We start from the raw sequence: 22,004 nt of genomic DNA on the forward strand, positions 1-22,004 counted from the left end.
AAAATCTCTGTTAACAGTTTGCGAGCGCCTTTTTCTGTGCAAGTACTAACCAAAATGGGGACACGCCAAACGTTCTATTCTGCAACTTTGCTTTTTCTCCCCTTGGCAATATGTCCTGGGGATATATATATATATATATATATATATATATATATATATATATATTTTTATGTCAGAATGTATAGATCCGCATCCTCCTCTTCATGGGGCAGCTGAGTGATTTCTGAGACAGCCTGTGAGCTGACAGTATTGGTGAAGACCAGCTTGGAAGGGCAGCTGGATTCCAGGCTAGAAGGGCCACTTCACATGTGTGTGACAACACCCCATGAGCCCCTCAGTACCACTCGGAGGGTGGTGTTTTGATGTCTTTATAGGCAGACTTCATGACACAGAATGGGAATGCCAGGAAGACAGTAGACATGGCCTGATTCAATCCATTTCATAGCTCAGATGGCCACAGCCCCAGAGAAGGGGACTCGCCCAAGGTCACACAGTTTGTTAGTTGCTATGTCTGAACTCAAACCCTGTGCCTTGCCTCTATTTTTTTTTTCCCCTTTTCCTTCCCTCCCCTCGGAACTTTAACCACTGCCTCACATAAGGAGCAGCCTCAGTTTCACAGCAACTCTTCTTCCGTTCGAGGTCATTTCTGAGCCTCTTGGTCATAAACTGTCCATTTGTATATTTCTCTCCTCACTTTGTTCAGCATATTCTTGAACCCAGAAGGCTATATCTTGGAACAACAAGACCAGAAGCGCTAAACCCTTAGGTATTAAAAAAAAAGTCAGTGAAAATGGGGATTCATTTAAAAGTAAACATTTTTAGTTTTTGTTTTAAACATGTCTAACTTAACTCACTGAGGTGGACCAAAGCCTTTTGAGGATGAGCTTCTGCCTCCAGATCTACTTTTTTTAAACCACACTCCTAACATACAAGTGTCTAACTTCCAGTTTTGATTCTTTTAAAGCAGAGCAAATGGCAAAGTAATTTGAAGGCAGAAGGCCTGAATTTTTACTTCTAATTTTTTTCTTTCTATCTTTCTTTTTTTTGTGTGTGTGTGTGTCTTTTTTTTTTTTTTTTACCCGTGGCATATGGAAGTTCCCAGGCTAGGGGTCTAACTGGAGCTGTAGCCGCCAGCCTACACCACAGCCATTAGCGTTGCCAGATCTGAGCCGCATCTGCAACCTACACCACAGCTCACGGCAATGTCAGATCCTTAACCCACTGAGTGAGGCCAGGGATCGAACCCACAACCTTATGGTTCCTAGTTGGATTCATTTCCGCTGTGCCATGATGGGAACTCCTCTTATTTTTTCTCTATCATTTTTGCACTTAGACCTATTTGACAAAATTTTAAGAAGCAATTCACTTGCATTCCTTCCAAAGCATTTAACCTAGTTTTCATGGAAACTCCCTGCCCAGTCACATTTTATAGGTTTATGTAATAGCTAATAAGCAATTGTGGTAAAAATGTAACAGGCATAAATGTGTTGGGAACACACATAGTTGATACTGGGTGTGCACAGCTGTCGGGAACGATAGAGAGGCAGATGGACCATCGGGAACCACAGCGAGGTTTCCTGGCTGAGAGCATTCCTGGGTGGTGGATATCTCTATATCTCACTGAGGGAGCCTGTTGGTTGGTCTAGTGAGAAAAGATGGCTAAGGAGAGTTTCTATTAAAATGACTATTTTTAAATTGAGTGCTTATTACTATGTGCTAAGCTTTATGTGGGTTCTCTCACTTAATTCTCAAAACATTTCTATGAGTTATCTCTCATCCCACTCTAAAGTTGAGAAAACTGGGCATCAGAAAGGCATCCTATGTATATATAATGAAGTACTACTCAGCCATAAAAAAGAACAAAATAATGCCATTTGCAATAAGATGGATGCAACTAGAGATTATCATACTAAGTGAAGTAAGAAAGACAAAGACAAATACCATATGATATCACTTATATGTGGAATTTAAAATATGGCACAAACGAACCTACCTACAGAACAGACTCACAGACATAGAAAACAGACTTGTGGTTGCTGGGGGAGGGGAGAGGGAGTGGGATGGACTGGGAGTTTGGGGTTAGTAGATGCAAACTATGATATTTAGAATAGATAAGACAGTAATATCCTACTGTATAGACAGGGAACTATATCCAGTCTCTTGGGATAGACTGTGATTGACGATAATATAAGAAAGGGGAGAGCTTCCTTGCCTGCCCGCTTGCATCTCTCATAACCTTCCTGTTTTAATAAATCTATTTCTTGCCCATCAAAAAAAAAAAAGGGGGATGTATGTATACGTATGACTGTGTCACTTTGCTGTACGGCAGCAATTGGCACAACATTGTAAATCAATTATAATTAAAAATAAAGCAAGATATAAGAAAGAAGAGGAAAGAAATAGAAGGAAGGAAGGAAAAGGGATCTTGCTTGGTTCAGAGTCACACAGCCAGTGAGTATGGGGTCCGGAATTCTAACACACCAAGACCAGTAAAACTCTGACCTCCAGGTTCTTAACCACCTCATTATGCTGAAGGGTTGCCTTGCCATGAGAGCCAGTGATTGGTCCAAGAATGGTCCTATAGAGTGCATGGGGAGAAGGGTTGACTCCATTGAGTGACCCTGCCTTAACCCTCCCATCCCAGATTGCTGCGTTGACCACAGAGCTGGCCGATGAGCGCTTCAAAGGGGACATGGCCTGCCAGGTGCTGGAGAGTGAGCGGGCAGAGCGGCTGCGGGCCTCCAGGGAGGTCCAGGAGCTAAAGGTGAATGGGTGGGAGTGCTGGGGGTGGGAGTGACGGGGGGAGATGGGTCTGCCCTCCCTCTGCTCACATCTGGGATACACAGGCTCACCGACACCCATGCTCATGGTCCTGGAGGACGTGTGGGTTTTCCCCTGTTTTGGCTTTGGAGGTGTCCTGGGTGAAGCCCGTGCAGGGGGAAGGTCCTGGCGTGGAGGCACCTTGGTGAGATGGTCAGCCCAGGCCTCTGTCCAGCTCCAGTTTGAAACTTTGAGGCCTCCATTCCAGAGCAAGTATGAGCAAGTCCAGAAGAGTTTGGGAGAAGTAGAGAAGCAGTTGGAAGAAGCCCAGCAGAAAATTCAGTTGAATGACTTGGAAAGGAGTCACACTGGAGGAGGAGGAGGAGGTGAGCCACCGGGACTCATGGGATTAGCGGCTAGTAGAGAAAGTTGTCCTTTCGTTTCACTCATCATTCATTCATTCATTCATTCACATATTCTGAGTGCTTATGATGTGCTAGACACTGCATTAGGGGCTGAGACATTGGCAGAAAAAACACAATCTTTCCTTCTTGGAGCTTTTAATCTAGTGGAAGAGGCGGCATTAAACAGGTAATCCAACAGTATTGTAAGTAATAAACTATCATTGTGACAGGTACTATTCATTAATAATACAAAGAATGACTTTTTTTTAATGGCTGCACCTTAGGCATACGGAAGTTCCCAGGCCAGGAATTGACCTACGCCACAGCTGTGGCAACTCCAGATCCTTTAACCCACTGTACCAGGCCAGGCATCAAACCCACACCTCTGCTACCCAAGCCACTGCAGTTGGATTCTTTTTTTTTTTTTTTTTTTTTTTTTTTTGTCTTTTGAGGGCTATACCTGTGGCATTGCCAGGCTAGGGGTCGAATCGGAGTTGTAGCTACTGGCTCATATCACAGCCACAGCCACTCAGGATCTGAGCCACGTCTTCGACCTACACCACAGCTCATGGCAATGCTGGATCTCTAACCCACTGAGCCAGGCCAGGGATCGAACCCGCATCCTCATGCATACTAGTCGGGTTCATTAACCGCTAAACCACTACTGTTGGATTCTTAACTCAATGTGCCGCAGTGCGAATTCCAAAAATGACTTTTTAAAAAAGAGTGGTTCTATGAATGGGCAAGGCATACTTATATTTATACAGATGTTTTTAATATAAAGGTTGAGGAAGACAGTTCAGTGGTTAAAAGTGAAATTTACAGGATTTGAATCTAGACTCCATTGCTTATTAGCTGGGTGCCTTTGGGCAAAGAAATTATCACGCCTCAGTTTTCTCATCTTTCAAGTGGATGTAGCCATAGATGATGAATGAAAAGTATTTAGGTCACGAGCGTGGTACAGAATGCTGAATAGCCGTTAGTTACTTTATCATTATTTCCAGTGTTCTTATTAGTGGGATCATTATCCCTACTCATCTCCTGTGGGGCAGGGACTGCCCCTGTCCCGTCCTTCTGTTTGGGTTAGTTAAAAGTGATGTCAGGTACTCAGCAGTTATCGAATGAATGGAGTGAGGGGAGGACCCCTGAACTGCCCAGTGAGAGATGTGCTCGGCGGAGTCAGGGATTTCTGGTGGTGCCCATCTCGGATGGTTGCCTGGAGACTCACATCTCACAGCTGCATGGGCAGGGTGACATCTCTGTCACCTCCTTTCTCCAGTTGAAATGAGTTAGTTGAGAAGCGTTCCCAGTGTGTGTGTCGGCTTTTATAGAACGTTGACATCATTCCTTCAGTGGCCCCCAGAGAGTCGATGCCGTAGAAATGTCAGGGATGCTCAGAGGATGGCGGTCAGGAGGTGGCGGCAAGAGACCAGGCGCATTTGCCTCCAGCACCACTCTCATCATCCACTCCTCCTGGCCACCCCTGGAGTGGCCTTGCCAGGGAGGTTACCCAGAGGATTCTGAGGTTCTCAGATACAAGAGACCCAGCAAGGTAGGGTCTGAGCAGGGAGTGGGGAACCAGCACCCTTTTCCCAGAAGAATATCGGCCTCAGTTTCCTCCTGCCTGTGATTTATGTCTAAATGGCACTTGCCTGACATTTGTTTTCCCAGGGAAAGATGTTTTCCCGGGGAGGTGGATGGTGGCAGCGGGGTGGGGGGGCCTGCACATTAGTCACCGCATCGTGCAGGCTTTCAGATCAGGATGCTCATTCCAGGCAGCCAGTCCACAAATATTTTGTTTTTCATTTTGAAAGTAATACATACTCATTATAGAAAAATTTCTAAAATACAGGAAAGTTGAAAGAAGCAATAAAACACTTTAATCACACCACTGCAGTGCTGCCACAGCCTCCTTGATGGATCAAGCTAGAGTATAAATTATTAAAAATATATATGCTTTCCCACTATGCATGGTTAAGTATTTAAAGAGAACCTTTTATGGTATACATCCATCATGGAGCTGGAGTCTGCGGGGCTGGTGTGGAGGGGTGTTACAGAAGAGCTTTAGTCGGGCCCTCCTTTCTAGAACCTGGCACTCTGGATGGGAGGTCAAAGCCAGGAAAGATGTGGCTGGATAAGGAAAGGCTCATTTCATGTACTGGTTAAGACCGGCACCCATGGGGAGGGAGGTTGGAGGTGCAAATCAGCCTTGAAGGATAGAGACCAGTTTCCTCATCTGTTCACGTGGCCCATGTGCCTCTCCTCCGTCCAGCACAGCACTGAGCGCACAGGCCACTGCAGAAATGCTGTGGGCTGCTCCTTCCTCCTGCAGGCCATGCTGTTTTCTACATGAGATTTTTTTTCCTGGTGGGGAGTTAGGATTCCTTTCCTACCAGGATATTATTTCCCCAGATGGAAACTTGAACAAACTCTAACTTCTTAGAGTTATCTCATCCTTCTGTTTGGGTTAGTTATGTTAGAGTCCCTGTTGGGGTCACCACCTGCAAGACCTCAGTGTTATCATCCATTCCTCCATTACGCACCTATGCATACACCCTATCCTCCATCCACCCACCTAGCTGGTGAACGTTATCCAGGGTTTACGATATGCAGGGCATTGTGGCAAGTCCTGCTACACAATCATGAACTAAACTGAGTTTGCTGCCCTTATGCATTTGAGTTCCCTTTCAGATTTCCCTAAGCTTCCTTAATGAGAGTCCTGGTCACGCTCCTTTGAAGCGGCCTTTTTGCATGCTTGTCTCCACCAGTAGATACTTCTGGAAGACAGAATGGTCTCTTACTGGTTTCACTATCCCTAGTGCCTGGTGTGGAGGAGTGTGCTCAGTGAGTGAGTGGATGAATGGATGGAGAGATGGGCAGTCGCTATGCACAAACTGACCATTTTTGCAGTGTTCTCCATGTCTCCATTGCCTTAAAGGACAGATACTACTCTGTTGATATTCAGTCAAAAGATATCACAACCTATACTAGCCTATTCTATTCAGCCAAGCAGTTTTCATCACACCAGCAAGTGATATTTTTAAGTTTTTACCAAATCCAGGGATTGTTCTCTTGTCACAGAGAGACGTCTTGGGATTAGTCTCTCCCTCTTGTGCTGCATTTAGTAGACACTGTAGTTATTGCTCAGTGATATATTTGTTAATGCCACCAACAGTCACTGATCACATACTCTGTCACCCAGTGTGCTTGGTCAGTAGTCTGACTCTGGTTGGAGAACTCATGTTACCATGAGGGAGAAACTTCTGTGTGAAGGGGACTCTTCTAGGGGGTGTGGAAAGCCCACAAATGACTAAAACAGCTCCTCTACTCTCAAAATTATGGCATTTCCTTGGGGGGCAAAAAGGCATGTGCACCCTTGTAGAGAAGGGGAGCAATATAAAACAAGCTTAAAATAGCGAGCAGTCAGTAACTGTAGACACCTGGAGGTGGTCAGGGCAGGCTGCCTGGAGGAAGTGGTGTTTTTAAGCTTAGATTTAATGTGGGCCTTCCTAATCTGAAGTCCAAGGTTGAGGCTCAGGGGCTCTATGAACACTGTGAGGCTGGGCTCAAAGAGCTAAGGCTGTGGCGGGGAACCGCCCTCATTCCCGATCCTTCCATCCTGGCCTCTCTGACTCTCTTAAACAGACGAGTGGCAGCTGCGCTTCGACTGTGCTCAGACGGAGAACAAGTTTCTCAGGAAGCGTCTCCAGCAGTCCGAGGAGAGGCTGGACTCAGAGCTGACATCTAGGAAAGAGCTGGAGCAGAAGGTGAGAGGGAGGAGACGGGCCAGGCCTTGCCTCCACTCTAGGGGTCGGCCAAACCCAGGCGTGGGGAGTGGGCCTCACCGGGGTCATGTTTTTCTGCCTCCACTGATATCACACCTGCGGGGGGCTGTGGGATCTGGGAAGTGGTTTTCTCCATGCGAGTGTTCTATACTGTGGTCCAACTCAGGATATCCGACTTCCAGCTTCCTTTCTACTTTGACCTTGTGGACATCACTTTTACCTCTTGGGCCTCAGATTTCCTGTCTATTAAATAATTGTAAAACGCTCTTAGAATAGGCGAATGGTATCCATCCACATCCCCTCTCCTCTAACCTGCCACCTGCCTCCATCTCTCATCTAGACCAGTGCAGCGGCCTCCTAGCTGGTCTCCTTGCTTTCAGCCTCTTCCCTCAACCACCTGCCACGCTGCAGCCAAGAGACTTCAGCGTCTCCTGCAGGTTGTTCTGTTACCACAGGTTACACTGACTGCCTCTGGGGACTGTCGCCCTTTGTGTTTTGTCAGTTTTGTAGCTCACCTTCCCCAGGCCCTCGACTCCCACAACTCCCATGCACCAGCCCCAAGTAGTCTGCATTGTGGGTGTTCCTTTTGTCTCCCTTCTGACTCGTATGATTAGATTTTATGTGTATTTAGCTTTTTTTTTTTTATTGTGAGTTGATCTTACTTATAAAACTTTTAAAAACTTCTTTGTTGATGTTAAAGCAAGTCCAGAGTTTACAAGGCTGTGGATGTGTTCCTGTGGAAGAAGCACTTTTGCACTTTTTTTTTTCTTTCTGCAGCCATCCCCGAGGTTCTGCTGAATTCTGCATTTTAGATTTTTGCAGCATACGCAAAGTGTCAATTTGAGCTCTAAACCCACATGGGGCACAGGCCTGGGGTTTTGATTTCTTGTGAGAAATCTTTCTCCCCAACCCCACAGAGCCAGAGGGGCAGCAAGCCTCCTGACCAGCTTCCGAAAGGCCAGTGAGTGGAGCTTTTCTTGCCCCCCTCCCTGAGGTGAGCCCCTTGAGGGGCCTGGCTTAGTGCAGGGCTCTTCTTTCTAAGCCCCATCTCCCATGGGGCCAAGGCCTTGTCTTCTGTCTCTCTCTCTCTGTTCATTTGAACACAGCCTTTATCCTTAGAGATATTTCTGGATCTTTCTGCTGCTCTTCTTCTCCCACCCCTGGCTGCCATAGTGTCAGCATGTATTATTACTGCTCCTTTTTTGTGACCTCTGCATTTCTGACCCCCTCCCAGTTTCCCTTTCTTTCTTGAGAGTGCAGCAGAACATCACAAATACAGTGTAACCTTGTCTAGCATTTCTAGATGAAGTAGTGGTAGTTTAGCCTCTGATTATTTTGCTTTGCCTCCAACCACTTCTAGTTTACATGCTAACCAGTCTATAGTTTAACCAGTGGTGTGCTGGTAAACTGGCTCTCTGAAAACAAAAACCCCGATGTGTAGCATTTGCCCATTTCTGTGGTGGAAATATTCCTACCATGGCCCATTTTGAGCTATCATTGGATGTCATTGAAGTGGAACTGGAAAGAGATGGACAGTACCAGCTCTCATAAGCCAGTACAAGACAGCTTCAGCACACGGCCGAGTCCAACCAACTCAGTTGTTTAAGGCTCACAGAAAAACTGAGAGGAAGAGAGAGATTTCCCATCTACTCCCTGTCCCTAAACATGCATCATCTCCCCCATTATCAACAACCACTAGATGGTTCATTTATTACAATCAGTGAGCCTACATTGATATCATTATCATCAGAGTCCATAGTTCACCTTAGGGTTTACTTTTGCACATTCTGTGGGTTTGGACAAATGTGTAATGACATGTATCCATCATTGTAGTTTCATACATCATAGATTTACTGCCTTAGAAATCCTCTGTCTCCATCAATTCATCCTTTACCCCGAACCTCCGGCAACCTCTGATGTTTTTACTGTGTCCATAGTTTTGTCATTTCCAGAATGTCATGTAATTGGAATCAGACCATATGCAGTCTTTTCAGGCTGACTTCTTTCACTTTGTACTATGCGTTTAAGGTTCCTCCACATCGTTTTGTTTGTAGCTTGATAGATCATTTCTGTTTAGCTCTAAGTCATATTCCATCGTCTGGATGTATTACAGTTCATTTATTCATTCATCTCATTTGCTTCCATGTTTTGGCAGTTGTGAATAAAGTTGCAGTAAATGTCCAGGTGTAGGTTTTTATGTGGACATAAATTTTCAGTGCCTTTGGGCAAATACTAAGGTGCATAGTCACTGGATCATATGGTACGAGTATGTTTAGTTTTGTAAGAATCCATCAAACTGTCTCTCAAAGTGGCTACACCATTTTCCATTCCCACCACCAGTGAGTAAGAATTCTTGTTACTCCATATCCTCGTCAGCATTTGGTATTGGCAGTGTTTGAATTTTAGCCCCTCTAGTAGGTGGGGGGTACTATCTTGTTTTAATGTGCAATTCCTGATGATATTTGATGTGGAGCATATTTTCATATTGTTATTTGCCACCTGTAATCTTCTTTGGTGAAGTATCTGTTAAGGTCTTTGGACTATTTTTTTTTTTTTTTGTCTTTTCTAGGGCCGTACCCAAGACATATGGAGGTTCTCAGGCTAGGGGTCTAATTGGAGCTGTAGCCACTGGCCTGCGCCAGAGCCAAAGCAACACCAGATCCAAGCCACATATGCAATGCTGGATCCTTAACCCACTGAGCAAGGCTAGGGATCGAACATGCAACCTCGTGCTTCCTAGTCAGATTTGTTAACCACGACGGGAACTCCAAGGTCTTTGGCCTATTTTTTAATTGAGCTCTTTGTTTTCTGATTGTTGAGTTTTCAAAGTTATTTGTATTTTGGATATGTTCTTCTTCAGATTTGTCTTTTGCAAACATTTTTTCTCCCTTTCTGTGGCTTTACACTCTCTTGATAGTTTCTATGGCAGAGCAGAAATTTTTAATTTTAATCAAGTCCAGCTTATAAATTCTTCCCTTCATGGGTCATGCCTTTGGTGTCATATCTAAAAAGTCATTGCCAAACCCAAGGACATCAAGGTTTTCTCTTTTGTTATCTTCTAGGAACTTAATAATTTTGCATTTTACATTTAGGTCTCCATTTGAGTTAATTTTTGTGTAAAGTCTTTGTCTGGATTCATTCTTTTGCATGTGAATGTCAAGTCATTCTGGCACCATTTGTTGAAAAGACTGTCTTTGCTCCATTGTATGTAGCATTTGCCCTTTTGTGAAAGATCTGCTGACTATATTTCTGTGGGCCTATTTCTGGGCTCTCTATTCTGTTCCATTGCATGCTTTTTTTTTTTTTTTCCACCTTTCCAAAAGCTTATTCTTTCTCATCTTTGGGCCTTTGTATATGCTATTTCCTCTTCCTAGAACCTTCTCTTTCTCCATTACCTAGATATGGGCAACTAACTGTAAGATCTCAGTGTAAATGTCCCTCCCCCCAGAAAGTCTTCCCTGACACAGATGGGTTGGGTGTCCCCTAAATTGTTTCCCCAGACATAAGCCTCATCATGCTGTATTGTAATTATCTGCTTTCTTCTTGGTGTCCCCCTTAGAGGTAAGCACGAGAAGAGCTGAGGTTCTGTTTGCCTGTCCCGCTGTTATATATCTTCTCATTGCGAAAGAAAACTGCCCTGTAATCAACTTGTAGAGCTGGACCAGGCTTCAATCCCATGGGGTTATATAAACAATGGAAGTGAGGCTCAGTGGCCATGGTTTTAGTGGTCACTTCTGAGACGGACGTCATATTGTGATCCTCAGGAGATACCCTGGGCTGTAGATTGGCAGAGCCGGCCAGCCACAGGGGAGCAGCCCAGTTCTTTCATAACAAATTAGAAAGTTGGGTCAATCTCTCCAAGGAAGGAGGGATATTCATGCTACATTAAAAAGTAATAAAACGGCAACCTTTTCTGAGCAGCAGAATATAAGAAAACATCCCATTTGCCTTCAAATACTGAATTTAGAATTACAGGCTTCATTAACTCAGCGTTTTGCTTATTTAAAGCAATTCTTTAATGAGGTCATTTCTTCAAAGCGAGTGTGCTGAGCTGCACTCGCTCCCAGATCTAAACTAGGACACTTGGGAGGTATTTCCTGTGGAAAGATGCAAGAGCCTTGGCTGTTTTGTTTGTTTACAGCTGCACGTGACTGTGGCAGTCAGCCTGTCGAAAGTGCATTTACTGCCCTAGCCTTAGATCCTGTTTCTTGAGTTTCCTGGTTAGATTTTCTCAATGTGCGGTTCTGGCCACTTCATGGCTAGTCCTCGCACAGCTCCCCAGTTTGTGCCAACTGATGAGGATAGTAATTACTCATGGTACTCAGGTATCCAGTTGAGGCAGGCTTGGGAAGGATCTGGGGGCAGGAAAATTCAGAAAGCTACAAGAATGGTCGATACCTCTCCCCCCATTTTCCCCAGAGAAGCAGTTCCTCACGGTGACACAGGCGGAAAGTGGTCAGGACAGGGACTCTCCAGCCCCAGTGCCTGTTCTCTTTTCATTGCACTCACCCTGCAAAGGGCAGCTGCCTGAACTAGAAAGCAGGGAGCCCTCAGCAACCACGCAGCCGGCTGATTGGTTCTGCTCCTCCCAACAGCTCGGGGAGCTGCAGAGGGCTTATGATGGGGCCAAGACAGCAGCTCAGCAGCTGAAGAGGAAGTGCCTCCGTCTGACCTGTGACCTGGAGGACACCCGCTTCCTGCTGGAGAGCCAACAGAGCCGAAACCGCGAGCTGGAGAGGAAGCAGAAGAAGTAAGTGGAGTTCCAGATGGCTGCCTGGGTGCTGGGGTGGGCCGCCTGGGCACCGTGGTCTCTTCCTGAGCCAGGCTGTTCATCCATGGAGCTTAACCTCCTTGTTCTGCCTTAAGTTCCCCTCTCTCCCGTCATACATTCTTATGTGGTTCTGCCAAGAATCCAGCAAGAAATCATTCTTTTCTGTTAGCCAGTCTCTGCTCCACCACCATGTGACTTTGGGGAACTTCTTTGGCCTCTTAGGGCCTCAACATCCCCATTTATCAAGTGAAGAGTTTGTTGTGGAAGGCAGAGGCAGCCCAGCATGGTGGTTAGGGGTGCAACTACTGGTTCAAGTCCCAGTGGTGCCTCATTTCTAGTTGCGTGACCTTGGATAAATGAGTCAACCTGCCTCGGCCTGATTTTGATCCTTTGGCAGAATGCCCCCTGGTGGTGAAGGCTAGATGTTACAGTTGGTATATCCAGGGGGACTGAATTCCAATTCCCCTCCCGTGGTCAAAAGCTTGAGTCACTGGCCTTTTCATTTAGGGTTTAGATGCTCAGCCTACGTGAACAGTTCTGGCAGGGACCGGACGTTATACACAAACAAGAGGCTAGTCCTAAAGCCGCACACTGGTTCCCAAGCTTGCTTTCCTGGCCGGTGTCGTCATAGCTCACAGCTCCCTGTTGGTGGAGCCTAGACTGGAACCCAAGTTCACTCCTGTGTTGCTCCATCCCCAGACTCCTCAGCTGTGTCCAAAGCTCTTCAGTTTACTCGGTGAAGGAAAAGTTGTGCAGGGGGTCCTGCTTTGAGCTAGACAAGCCCCAGTGGAAACTTCCTAGGAGGCAAATAGATGAAACACAGCCTCTTTTAGAAAATCCAGGATAAAAATAGAGAAAAACCTTGCTGTGTGTACCAGAATGTGGTTTTGCTGAGGACACCACTTTTCCAAGAGGTAGCAAGCTGAGCTGTATTTCCCTAGGAGTGGCACGGATTTTGAACTGGATCTGCATTAAATATTGTTTCGTTTATCTTTGAGCTTCCCTGAACTGGCTTCTTTGTTTGAATAAATGTTTTTGGGGGGGGTTATTAGCATGCCCCCCCCAAATGAGGGAAGTTCCTTTTCTTCTTGTTGGTATCTGACTGTTTCTTTTTCCTGTTTCCCATGGATGCCCTGGCTAAACCCTGTCATTGCCGTGGGGAAATGGTTTAGTCTCACCTTGGTCATCTCCTGTGTGACCTTGTCAAGTGACACTACCTTGACTGATATTTCAAGCAGGTGCTCTGCCAGACTCCAGTGAAAGTTAGGAGGTGGGTTTCTGCCAGCTGTGACAACCCAGTCCATATCTGTGAGTTCCACTCCTCTTTGGAGAGGCCTGATGGAGTGATGGGGTGGGGAGGATGTCTACCCTTGGAGTTTGTGCAGCCAGAAAATTCCATCTCTCTGGTCACTCCCTGACCAGCCCCCTTGGGCAGAATCCTTCATTGCAGAACCTCTCCGTGCTGGCCCCAGAAATTGCCCATTTCATCATACTTACGTTTCTTTCTCTAAGACTTTCCTGCCCTGGGATGCCCTCTATTCCATGACCATCTCTTAGCAGAAGTTTATTTATGCTTTGATGCTAATTGCCCACAGCAGCCCTTATCCTTCTAGGTGTACTAGCATTTTAGCAGGGAGCCTGTGAGGGAGGTCAAAGTCTCTGTCTAATGGCAGAAATTCAGGAGAATGCCTGCACAGAGGGAGAGGTCTAGAAGGCAGTGATACTTCTTCTCACCTCTTTGAGTTTAATCAACTGGTGGATGCAGCTGCTTCCTTCATTTGCTGGGCTCTGTATGGAGTAACGAGTCCATGCTGAGAGAGTTCTCTGTCTCCCAGCTGAGCTTCTAAGTGCAGAGTGGCCCAGAATGGTTCCATTTGGGATTGGCTTCTTGTTGCCATGGTTACTCAAGGGTTCTTAGGGCTGATGGAGCTCCCAGCCTGCTTCCTTCCACAGGGATGAGGCCTGTGCTGGAGCCATGGGAGTCTGGGCCCCAGGCCCACTCCTAGTGGGGCGAAGGGTGTGAGTGAGTCCCTGAGGCCTCAGGCAGTGGGCTGGTCATTGTGTTCCAAAAGTTACAGTCTTATAGGAGCCATTCTTTGGCACCAGGTGGCCCACTAAGGACTCCTTTAAACCATCACTGTCTGGCCTCCACTGCTATCTTTCCCTACCTGGCCCAGGGCATGAGCCACTAAGATGAGATGCTTGATGGTGAGGCCAGCTAAGTCAGCAGAGAAGCTGGCTCAAACCCACTTCAGAATTTTGGCAGAATCACACCACCTGTCTGAACTTTGATTTTCTCTTCTGTAAAATGGTTATGACGTGTTTCCTGCTGAATTGTTATAGGGACTCCATGGGCCCCAGCTCAGAGCCTGGCCCTTGGGGCCTGCTGGATCATTGTCATCATCACAATATTGCCATTCAGAGGCAGCCAATAGTACCTCTTGAATGACGTCACCAACAGCCAATCAGAAAGCTCCTAGGCCCTTCCAATAGTAGAGCTCCCTCCTGTGACCCATTGTTGGAGTCTTGAGGCTTTGAATGACCATCTAGTATTAAAGGACATTGGATAATCTTGTTACAAGGGAGAACCTTCTCACCAAGACTAAAACTCCACACCCAGTTCAGTTATTCTGGCAACACCAAGTTCCCTGGAGCAGGTAGCCTTTCTGCGTAGCCTGAGGGCAAGTGACCAAAGTCACATCCTGTTGAGGCCTGGCAGAGCCGTCTGCTGGCTTCCTCACCTGTGATAGGGACAGCCCTCTGCTGAGACAACCATGTGGATTGATGTCCAGTCCAGGAATGCCTTATGTCCCAGTGGTCACCATCATGAAGGGGCAAGTGGGCCTCAGTGGGGCTGTCAAGACTTTGAGTTTCTGCTTAGGAGACAAATGAAGACAAGAGGGAGTGGATCACTGCCCAGCATTCTATCAGCAGTAACCATGCGCTACCATGGCCTCTGAGTACATAAGCCCCACAGCATCCTGTACAGTGGGAAGTGTTGAACTGGCTCACAGTCAATGAGCATGATACCAAAGGGGGCCCCTCAGAACTAAAGGTCCTTGGCATATATTGGCAAATCTGATAGATTAGCTTTTTCTCTATATCCTGATATTTTTTGTTCTTTTTCTCTATTTGTAAATAGTTTTATTCTGTTTTTATTTTCGTTGATGTATTTTCATCCCGTTTTTAATAAGGATCCAGTATTTCTACAGAATCTCTCCATAAATCCTCTGGCATTTGCGATTCCCACCCCATAGCCACAGTCTTACATACAAGCATAGAGCAGACCCCCACCATTGAATCCCCCCACCCCCCAGCCTCTCTAACAGTTTTCTGCAAGCTAACTGCCTCTCTCCAGCCTCCCCTCCCGCCCCAGGTGCACCCGCCTCGGTGCCATGACCCGTGTTCTGCTTGGACAGGTTTGACGCACAGCTGGCCCAGGCCCTGGGGGAGTCGGTGTTTGAGAAGGGTCTCCGCGAGAGATTGGCCCAGGAGAACACCAGTGTCCGGTGCGAGCTGGGCAGCCTTCAGCAGCACTTGAAGGTGAGGGCTGGGGGCACAGCCCCACCCTGGCTCTTGTTGCTGGGTCTTGGGGAACCTCCATACGCCTGCTGCAAGGCTGGAGGAGAGGGAGCTCCATGTGGGTGCCCTGGTCTGCCAGCCCGCTGGTGTCATGGAGCCCAGCACCTTCATAAACAAGCTGTGGATGGATAATCAGCCCTCCCTAGCTCCAGGACCTGCGTGGGTCCCAAAGTGCCACCTGGTAGGGGGAGGGTGGGGATGGTGAGAGCTCAGCACAGGAGGATGAGGTAGCTGTAGACCCAGCTAGGGGCAGGGCTCGTACCCTGCAGGCTCCAGTGCAGAGGGGTTTCATGAAAATATGGCAGAGGCACCTCACTCGGCTACTCCTCAGCCTGCAGTGGCTCCCTAGTACCCCAGGAGAGCCTCTAAGCCTCTTAGCCCTGAATGCAGCTCCCTCAGGATCTAGCCCAGACTTCTTTGACCCTTGGGCTGACTTTCTAACCTGGAAGAGTCATTTCTGGCCACTTGGCCTCCCTGCTCCAACATCTCGGGCCTGGCCTTGGCAGCTGCCAGCTTTCAAATGGGGCCAATACTTACTCCTTGTGCTTTGAAGTCTAGCCTGTGGGGCAGGGTCCTTGCTTCCCACATATTCTCCACCCCTGCCAGCCTGGGCCTGAGGGGGTCCCACAGGGGGTGGTGAGGAGCTGCGAGGCCCAGGTGGAGAAAGCAAGGTTCCCAGGTTGTAGAGGGATCCTGGGGCACGGGAATAGGGTCACTGACTCCAGGTCTTTGCCCGCTTTGTCCCCTTAGCAAAAGGAGCAAGAAACCTTGCAGTTGAAGCAGGAGATGGAGATGCTGCAGGCCCATAAGCAGGAGCTGCTGGCCTCGCCCTCTCTGGGGGAAAATGGCATCGCTGGCTTGAAGGAGAGGCTCTGGAAGCTGGAGTCCAGCGCTCTTGAGCGAGAGAAAATCCAGAACCAGCAGGAAAACACCATCAAGCAGCTGGAACAGGTAGGAAAGTCCTGTCAGAGTGATGCCCTGGCCCCTGCTGACTCTAGTTTAGAAGGTTGTCACTGAAGTATGACATAGGCCTCACTCAGGGCCTCCTCATTCTTCTGTGGCACCCTAGTACCCCAGAGAACCTCAAAGCCCCTCAGTCCCACATTCAGATCTTTCACGATCTAGCTCACTCCTACCACTCTGAGAGGGTCACTGTCACCTCCTCAGAGACGCTTGCCCTGATCTCCTTCTTGAAAACAACCCCACCTCCATGCCACATTCACTTTCCACATCCTGAGCCCATCGGTTCTTCTTCATAGCATCTGCCATTATATTCGATGTGTTTTTAAAAATGTGCTCAAGGCTTCTCTCCCATATTAGGATGTGAGTTATAGGAAGGTAGGATTTTTTGGTTGAACTTGCTTATCAGGGCATCCCAAGAGCCTGGGATGAGGCCAGGTACACAGTTGGTCCTCAAGAAAGAACTATCAACCCAAGGTCTGGTATTTATTGAGCACTGTCTGTGTAGCAGCCTTAAGCCCACAGCTCTCCTCACATACACTCACGGGTCTCCACAAGAACGTCATGCGCTGAGACCTGAGCATCCTCCCCACTTCACAGCTGTGGAAGCTGAGGCTCAGAGACAAGGCGAAGGTGGCAGGGGCGGGATTTGGAGCCTGCGTGATCTGACGCCACGGTGCCTAGAATACCTGTGCTCTGCACAGCTCTGTGCGTGGCCTCTGGGAAGATTGGAAAATGAAGGATAACTAAGGGCAATAAGGCAGGAATCAAATACCACCCCCCCCCCCGGTGAAGCATCGAATGAATACTTCATTTGTCTGCTTGTTTGTTTTCATGCCCAACTCATTCCACAAAGAATTCAAGGCAGATTATAAGATGTATGCATAATAAAATAGAAAAAAATAAAACTAAGCCCAACCAGAAAAACATAAATTAAAATCGGAAGGATGGGATGATTAATTAACATGCAGACACGGAGAACATGCGATCTTACACACTTAGTCGTTCTAGCTCTAAAATTCCTGGTGTCCAGAGAGAAAAAGGAAACATGCATTATAAGCTTTTTATTATCCCCAAAGTAAAGACAAGCCAGTTCTTCAAGGGGAAGCAAGGCTCTTCTTGATGCTTAATTCTCAAGAAATTTCTCATGTGGGATTTCCTAAGGGATAATTATTGTGAAGTGTTTTGTTTGTTTGTTTGTCTTTTTAGTGTCACATCTATGCATATGGAGGTTCCCAGGCTAGGGGCTGAATCAGAGCTATAGCCACTGGCCTACGCCACAGCCACAGCAACGCAGGATCCGAGCTGCATCTGTGACCTACACCACAGCTTACAGCCCACTGAGTGAGGCGAGGAATCAGACCCACATCCTCATGGATACTAGTCAGATTTGTTTCTGCTGAGCCATGACAGGAACTTCTTGAAGTGGTTTAAGTTGGGACTCCTTTTTCAAGAACATCTGACTGGGCAGCATGAATATGTAAAGCAGATGAACTCAGCTCTGGTGAAGTGGGAAGGGAGGTGAGTCTGCTGAGTATGGAGATGTGAGTGACAGGAGAGGGGGCGCAGTCTGGAGCAGTGCAGAAAACAGCTGTTCTACTCAAACTCACATTTATAAAGTACATACTGTGTGATGGGCACCTGGTGGTTGCTACGGATGCACCTGTAAATAAGACAGATAAAGTCTCTGCTCTTCTGAAGTTTATAGTCATGCTGAATGTTATGGGAAAGTGTAACTTGGTTTGGGGAGCAGGTTTGGGACAGTCAGGGAAGGCTTCCTGGAGCAAGTGGTGCTTACTGAGGCTAAAAGCTGAAGGAGGAGTCTGAGTGGGCTGACCAAGAGAGTCCTAGGCAGGGGAAGAGCCCATGCAAAGGCCTGGAGGCTGGAAAGACATGTGGCATTTATGGAACTGCAAGCTGGTCGCATCTAGGTGGGGTCTATGTGACGTTAGTCAAGCCCCCATTTTCTCTAGACTCCAGTCTCCTCAGCTATAGAAGGGGGAGCAGAGCCTTTCAACCTCCAGCTTTTCCCCACCCCTACCCCAGCTCTGAATCTGGAAAGGTTTGTGAAGGAGGTGGGATATCTGTGCAGGTGGTTAAGGGGATGGAACAGCATCACATGAAGCTTAGGGTCAAGGCTAAAGTGAGCACTTGGAAAAATGATGTTAACTCTTGAAGATGCCACCAGGGGACCACTCAGTGCTTGGAAGCAGAAATGTGCTCTTGTGGCCGCAGGACCCCAGAGTGAATGCAGCTTCCCCATTTCCCCCTCCACTTACACAGAAAGCGAGGCTGACTCAACATTTCCAGCCATCTGCAGCCTCACCCATAACCTCTTACCGGGCTAGGCTGTTGTAGACATCCAGGAGATATTTATTGATTACAACGTAGCACTTTCTCCAGGAAATTTTATGTTAACTCATAGAAGCTTGACATAAATGGTATTGCAGACGTCAGGAGTGTCCAAGAGGCTAGACGATAAATGAAAAAAATATTATATTTATTCGCTTAAGCTCCTCATTTTGGATTATCTTCCCATAACCTCTGTCATTTGAAAGGAGGTGCGAAGGGAAGTTGGCATTTAAAGTGAGCCGCTTTCTGCTGGGAACTATAACAGGGGCTCTGATGTGCCCCGTTCTTTTTCCTCTTCATCACAGTCCTGCATGGTAGAGAATATCCTCAGGATTGTAAAAGACCAGAATTGTTTTTTTCTCAACGGAATGTCCATGTTGGGGGCAGCAGCTGTAGCCTCCTGCAGGCTCACTGAGAGGGGCTGGGCAATGCAGTGAGTGGTCAGAGGGTTGTGGTTTCTCCAGCCTAACCCTTCTGCCGTGGTGTGTTCCGGAGCTGCACCGTGACCAAGAGCATCAGAGAGTACAAAGCCATGAAAGTTTGAAAGGCTAGGTTCTTGGGGTCTGTACCCCAGGGAGCCTGACCCAACAGGCCTAGAGAAAAGCTCTTGAATTGAAATTAAAAAAAAAAAAAATGCATCAAGTGGTGTTCCCTTATGGTGCAGTGGGTTAAGGATCCAGTGTTGTCACTGCTGTGGCTCTGGTCACTGCTGTGACGCAGGTTTTATCCCTGGCCCGGGAACTTCCACATGTCACAGGCACAGCAAAAACAAAACAAACAAACAAACAAAATCCCCCCAAAACAAAAACGCATCAGGCAATTCTTTTGTTTGTTTGTTTAGGGCTGCACCTGTGGCATATGGAGGTTCCCAGGCTAGGGGTCAAGTCAGAGCTTTAGCTGCCAGCCTACACCACAGCTCATGGCAACACGAGATCCTTAACCCACTGAGTGAGGCCCGGATCAAACCTGAATCCTCATGGATACTAGTCAGATTCGTTTCTGCTGAGCCACTGCGGGAATTTCCACATCAGGCAATTCTAATGTGTCACAGAACTTGAGATGCGAGAGTGTGTGGGTCAGTCTCTCAGTCATGAAAATCAGGAAAATAAAATCTTGAACTAGAGCCAGATCCCATGACTTCTACTCCAATTCTAGACCATTTTATGTGAAACTGCACAGTTTAAACACCAGGTATGGCTCTTTTCCTGCTCTGAGTGGGTTTTGGAGGTTCTCATTTAAAACTCATCTCCTTCTTGGGAACATGGTTCTTAGTTATGTCAGGCTTCCAGGAAGGGAGGGGATAGTTTTTTCTCTCTGCTTTCAAAATAATAGGGAAAAGAAAAAGTAATACTTTTGTGGCAGACATGGTGTTAAGTGCTTCACATGTCACTTCATTTAATTCTCACAAATGCACTTAAAGAAGGCTGTTTTCTACCGAGGAAGGTAACTAATCAGAGCCAAAGTGGATTGTCAAGGTAACACTTTAGCAAATTACCTTCCTCTCCAGGCTTTCCTATCTTCATAAGTGAATTTTTTTATTCTACTGTCCGTCCATCCATCCACCCACCCCCCAAAAATACTCCCCTGATGTCTGGTCCAGATATGATAAATCTGTTTTATCTTCAGGGTGTTAAGAAGGATTCTGAGGTTACATCTAAACTCAGGGGCAAAGACTATGATGATGAGTGGCTCATGCTGTGACCACAGGAAGGGGTGGAGGCAGCATTTGGGCTATGCATCTTTCATTTCTGCTCTCCCTACGTGCTGGGGGATGCTTGAATTTCATCCATCAGTACAGAGATGAGCGGGGCAGACAAAGTGCTAAGGATGACACGGTCGGTGTAGGTCACCCTCACACGCTGTCCTTGCTGCCCCCAGCTCCGCCAGCGGTTTGAGCTGGAGATCGAGCGGATGAAGCAGCTGCACCAGAAGGACCGCGAGGACAAGGAGGAGGAGCTGGAGGATGTGCGCCAGTCCTGCCAGAAGCGGGTACGTGAGCAGCAAGCTCAGCTGTGCCCCGATTCCCCACAGGTCCAGCCTGGGTGCCTTGTCCTTAGGGCAGGGGGAGTGCCAGGCCCTGGAGCCAGGCTCTGCAGCCACCTGAGACCTTAGCCTTCTAGGACTTTCAAGGGTGCTGGGGTGGAAGTACCTATCTTAACTACAATCCTGGAACTTCCAGAAGCCTCTGGAACTGTCCTGCATAATTACCCCAAGATTTCTACCAAGAGCCTGTAATGCCAAGTGACTGATGCCTTGGGTAAGGATTTACATGTTTCAAGAAGGGGACCAGTCCCTTCTGGCTATTGGCCTTGCAGATAATTTATTACATCTTATCCAAGCTCTTGGCAAACATTTCAAATGGTGCGTAAGAGGGCGGTAAACCCTTGAAATCTTATTACCAAGACACCGTCAATATTACTCTTTATAAATGTTCTTTTCTCTCATTCATTTGTACCCACACATGCATATTTGTAGAGATTTCGTTTTACCTAAATGGGGTTGTGCTGCTCGGAAGCCTGCTATTTTCACGCTGAAGCTCGTCTTGGGCCTCCTTCCATGGCAGTAAATTCAGACCTAATTTACATGTTTAATGGCTTAAAAGCATTCCACCTTAGACACATGTCTCATTTGCAGTCTTCATTTTAATCGGGTGTGAGCGGAGTGCCTCCTGTGTCTCGCTCTTAAGAGAAAATTATGAAATGAACTTTCTTTTGAAATGACCATCCATCAGTACTGCTTTTCTCACCCTGGGTCGGGAGATGGAAGCCCCCAGTCCCTGCCCACGTGCCCTCAGGTGAAGGTTGCACAATTTCTAGTGCATTCCAGGAGTGTCTCAGAGCATCCTGAGTGCCCTGAGCCAGGACCCTGATGAGGTGAAGATGTGACCCAGGCTGTCCCGAGGCTTTTCCGTGGACAGATTTATACAGGGGGAGAGTGAGGGCAGAGAACGGTGTTGTTCTCCAATGACAGATACTAACATTGACTGCATACCTCATGACTTCTCTGCTCTGTCTGTCTCTCACCATGGCAGGAAATCAATTGTTGGCGACCTGGGTGGGAATGCTGATGGCTGTCGGTGTGGGCAGAAGGGCCAGGGTCAGGAGACAGGTTGCTAACTGTTCTCAGCAGCAACTATCTTAGGAGTCTGTGCTTCAGAACGTCTCTGGCTCAGTCTGCCCATCTGTGAAGTAGGGTCATTGACAGCACAGGTTGAAGAGGGGGGAGGAGTAGGTGAGACAGCACATGTGAGGGAAGCTGGTGGGGAAGAGGCCATGCAGGGCACGGGTATAGTGGGCCTCCGTTCCAGCGGGGCATGCCTGTCTTTGCTGGGAGAAAGCAGAGCCAGTTATAAATTAAATGAGGTGCTCGAAGCCAAAGGTCTTAGTCGGT

General features: G+C 47.4%; 1 protein-coding gene across 2 annotated transcripts in view; it reads left to right on the forward strand.

The window, feature by feature from the left end:
- The window catches only part of MYO18B (myosin XVIIIB), a 237,253-nt gene that overhangs the window by 115,492 nt on the left and 99,757 nt on the right, over positions 1-22,004 (forward strand). Inside the window, exons 26-32 of one of the 2 annotated variants that reach the window (XM_047761184.1) lie at positions 2,645-2,764; positions 3,029-3,146; positions 6,810-6,931; positions 11,545-11,699; positions 15,140-15,263; positions 16,053-16,253; positions 20,493-20,603. In XM_047761184.1, coding sequence (XP_047617140.1) covers positions 2,645-2,764; positions 3,029-3,146; positions 6,810-6,931; positions 11,545-11,699; positions 15,140-15,263; positions 16,053-16,253; positions 20,493-20,603 — 951 coding nt within the window. The remainder of the gene's footprint in view (positions 1-2,644; positions 2,765-3,028; positions 3,147-6,809; positions 6,932-11,544; positions 11,700-15,139; positions 15,264-16,052; positions 16,254-20,492; positions 20,604-22,004) is intronic. The other variant, XM_047761185.1, reaches the window with a different exon arrangement.

The sequence above is a fragment of the Phacochoerus africanus genome, chromosome 15 (assembly GCF_016906955.1).
Source record: "Phacochoerus africanus isolate WHEZ1 chromosome 15, ROS_Pafr_v1, whole genome shotgun sequence".
In the NCBI taxonomy this organism is placed as follows: Eukaryota; Metazoa; Chordata; class Mammalia; order Artiodactyla; family Suidae; genus Phacochoerus; species Phacochoerus africanus.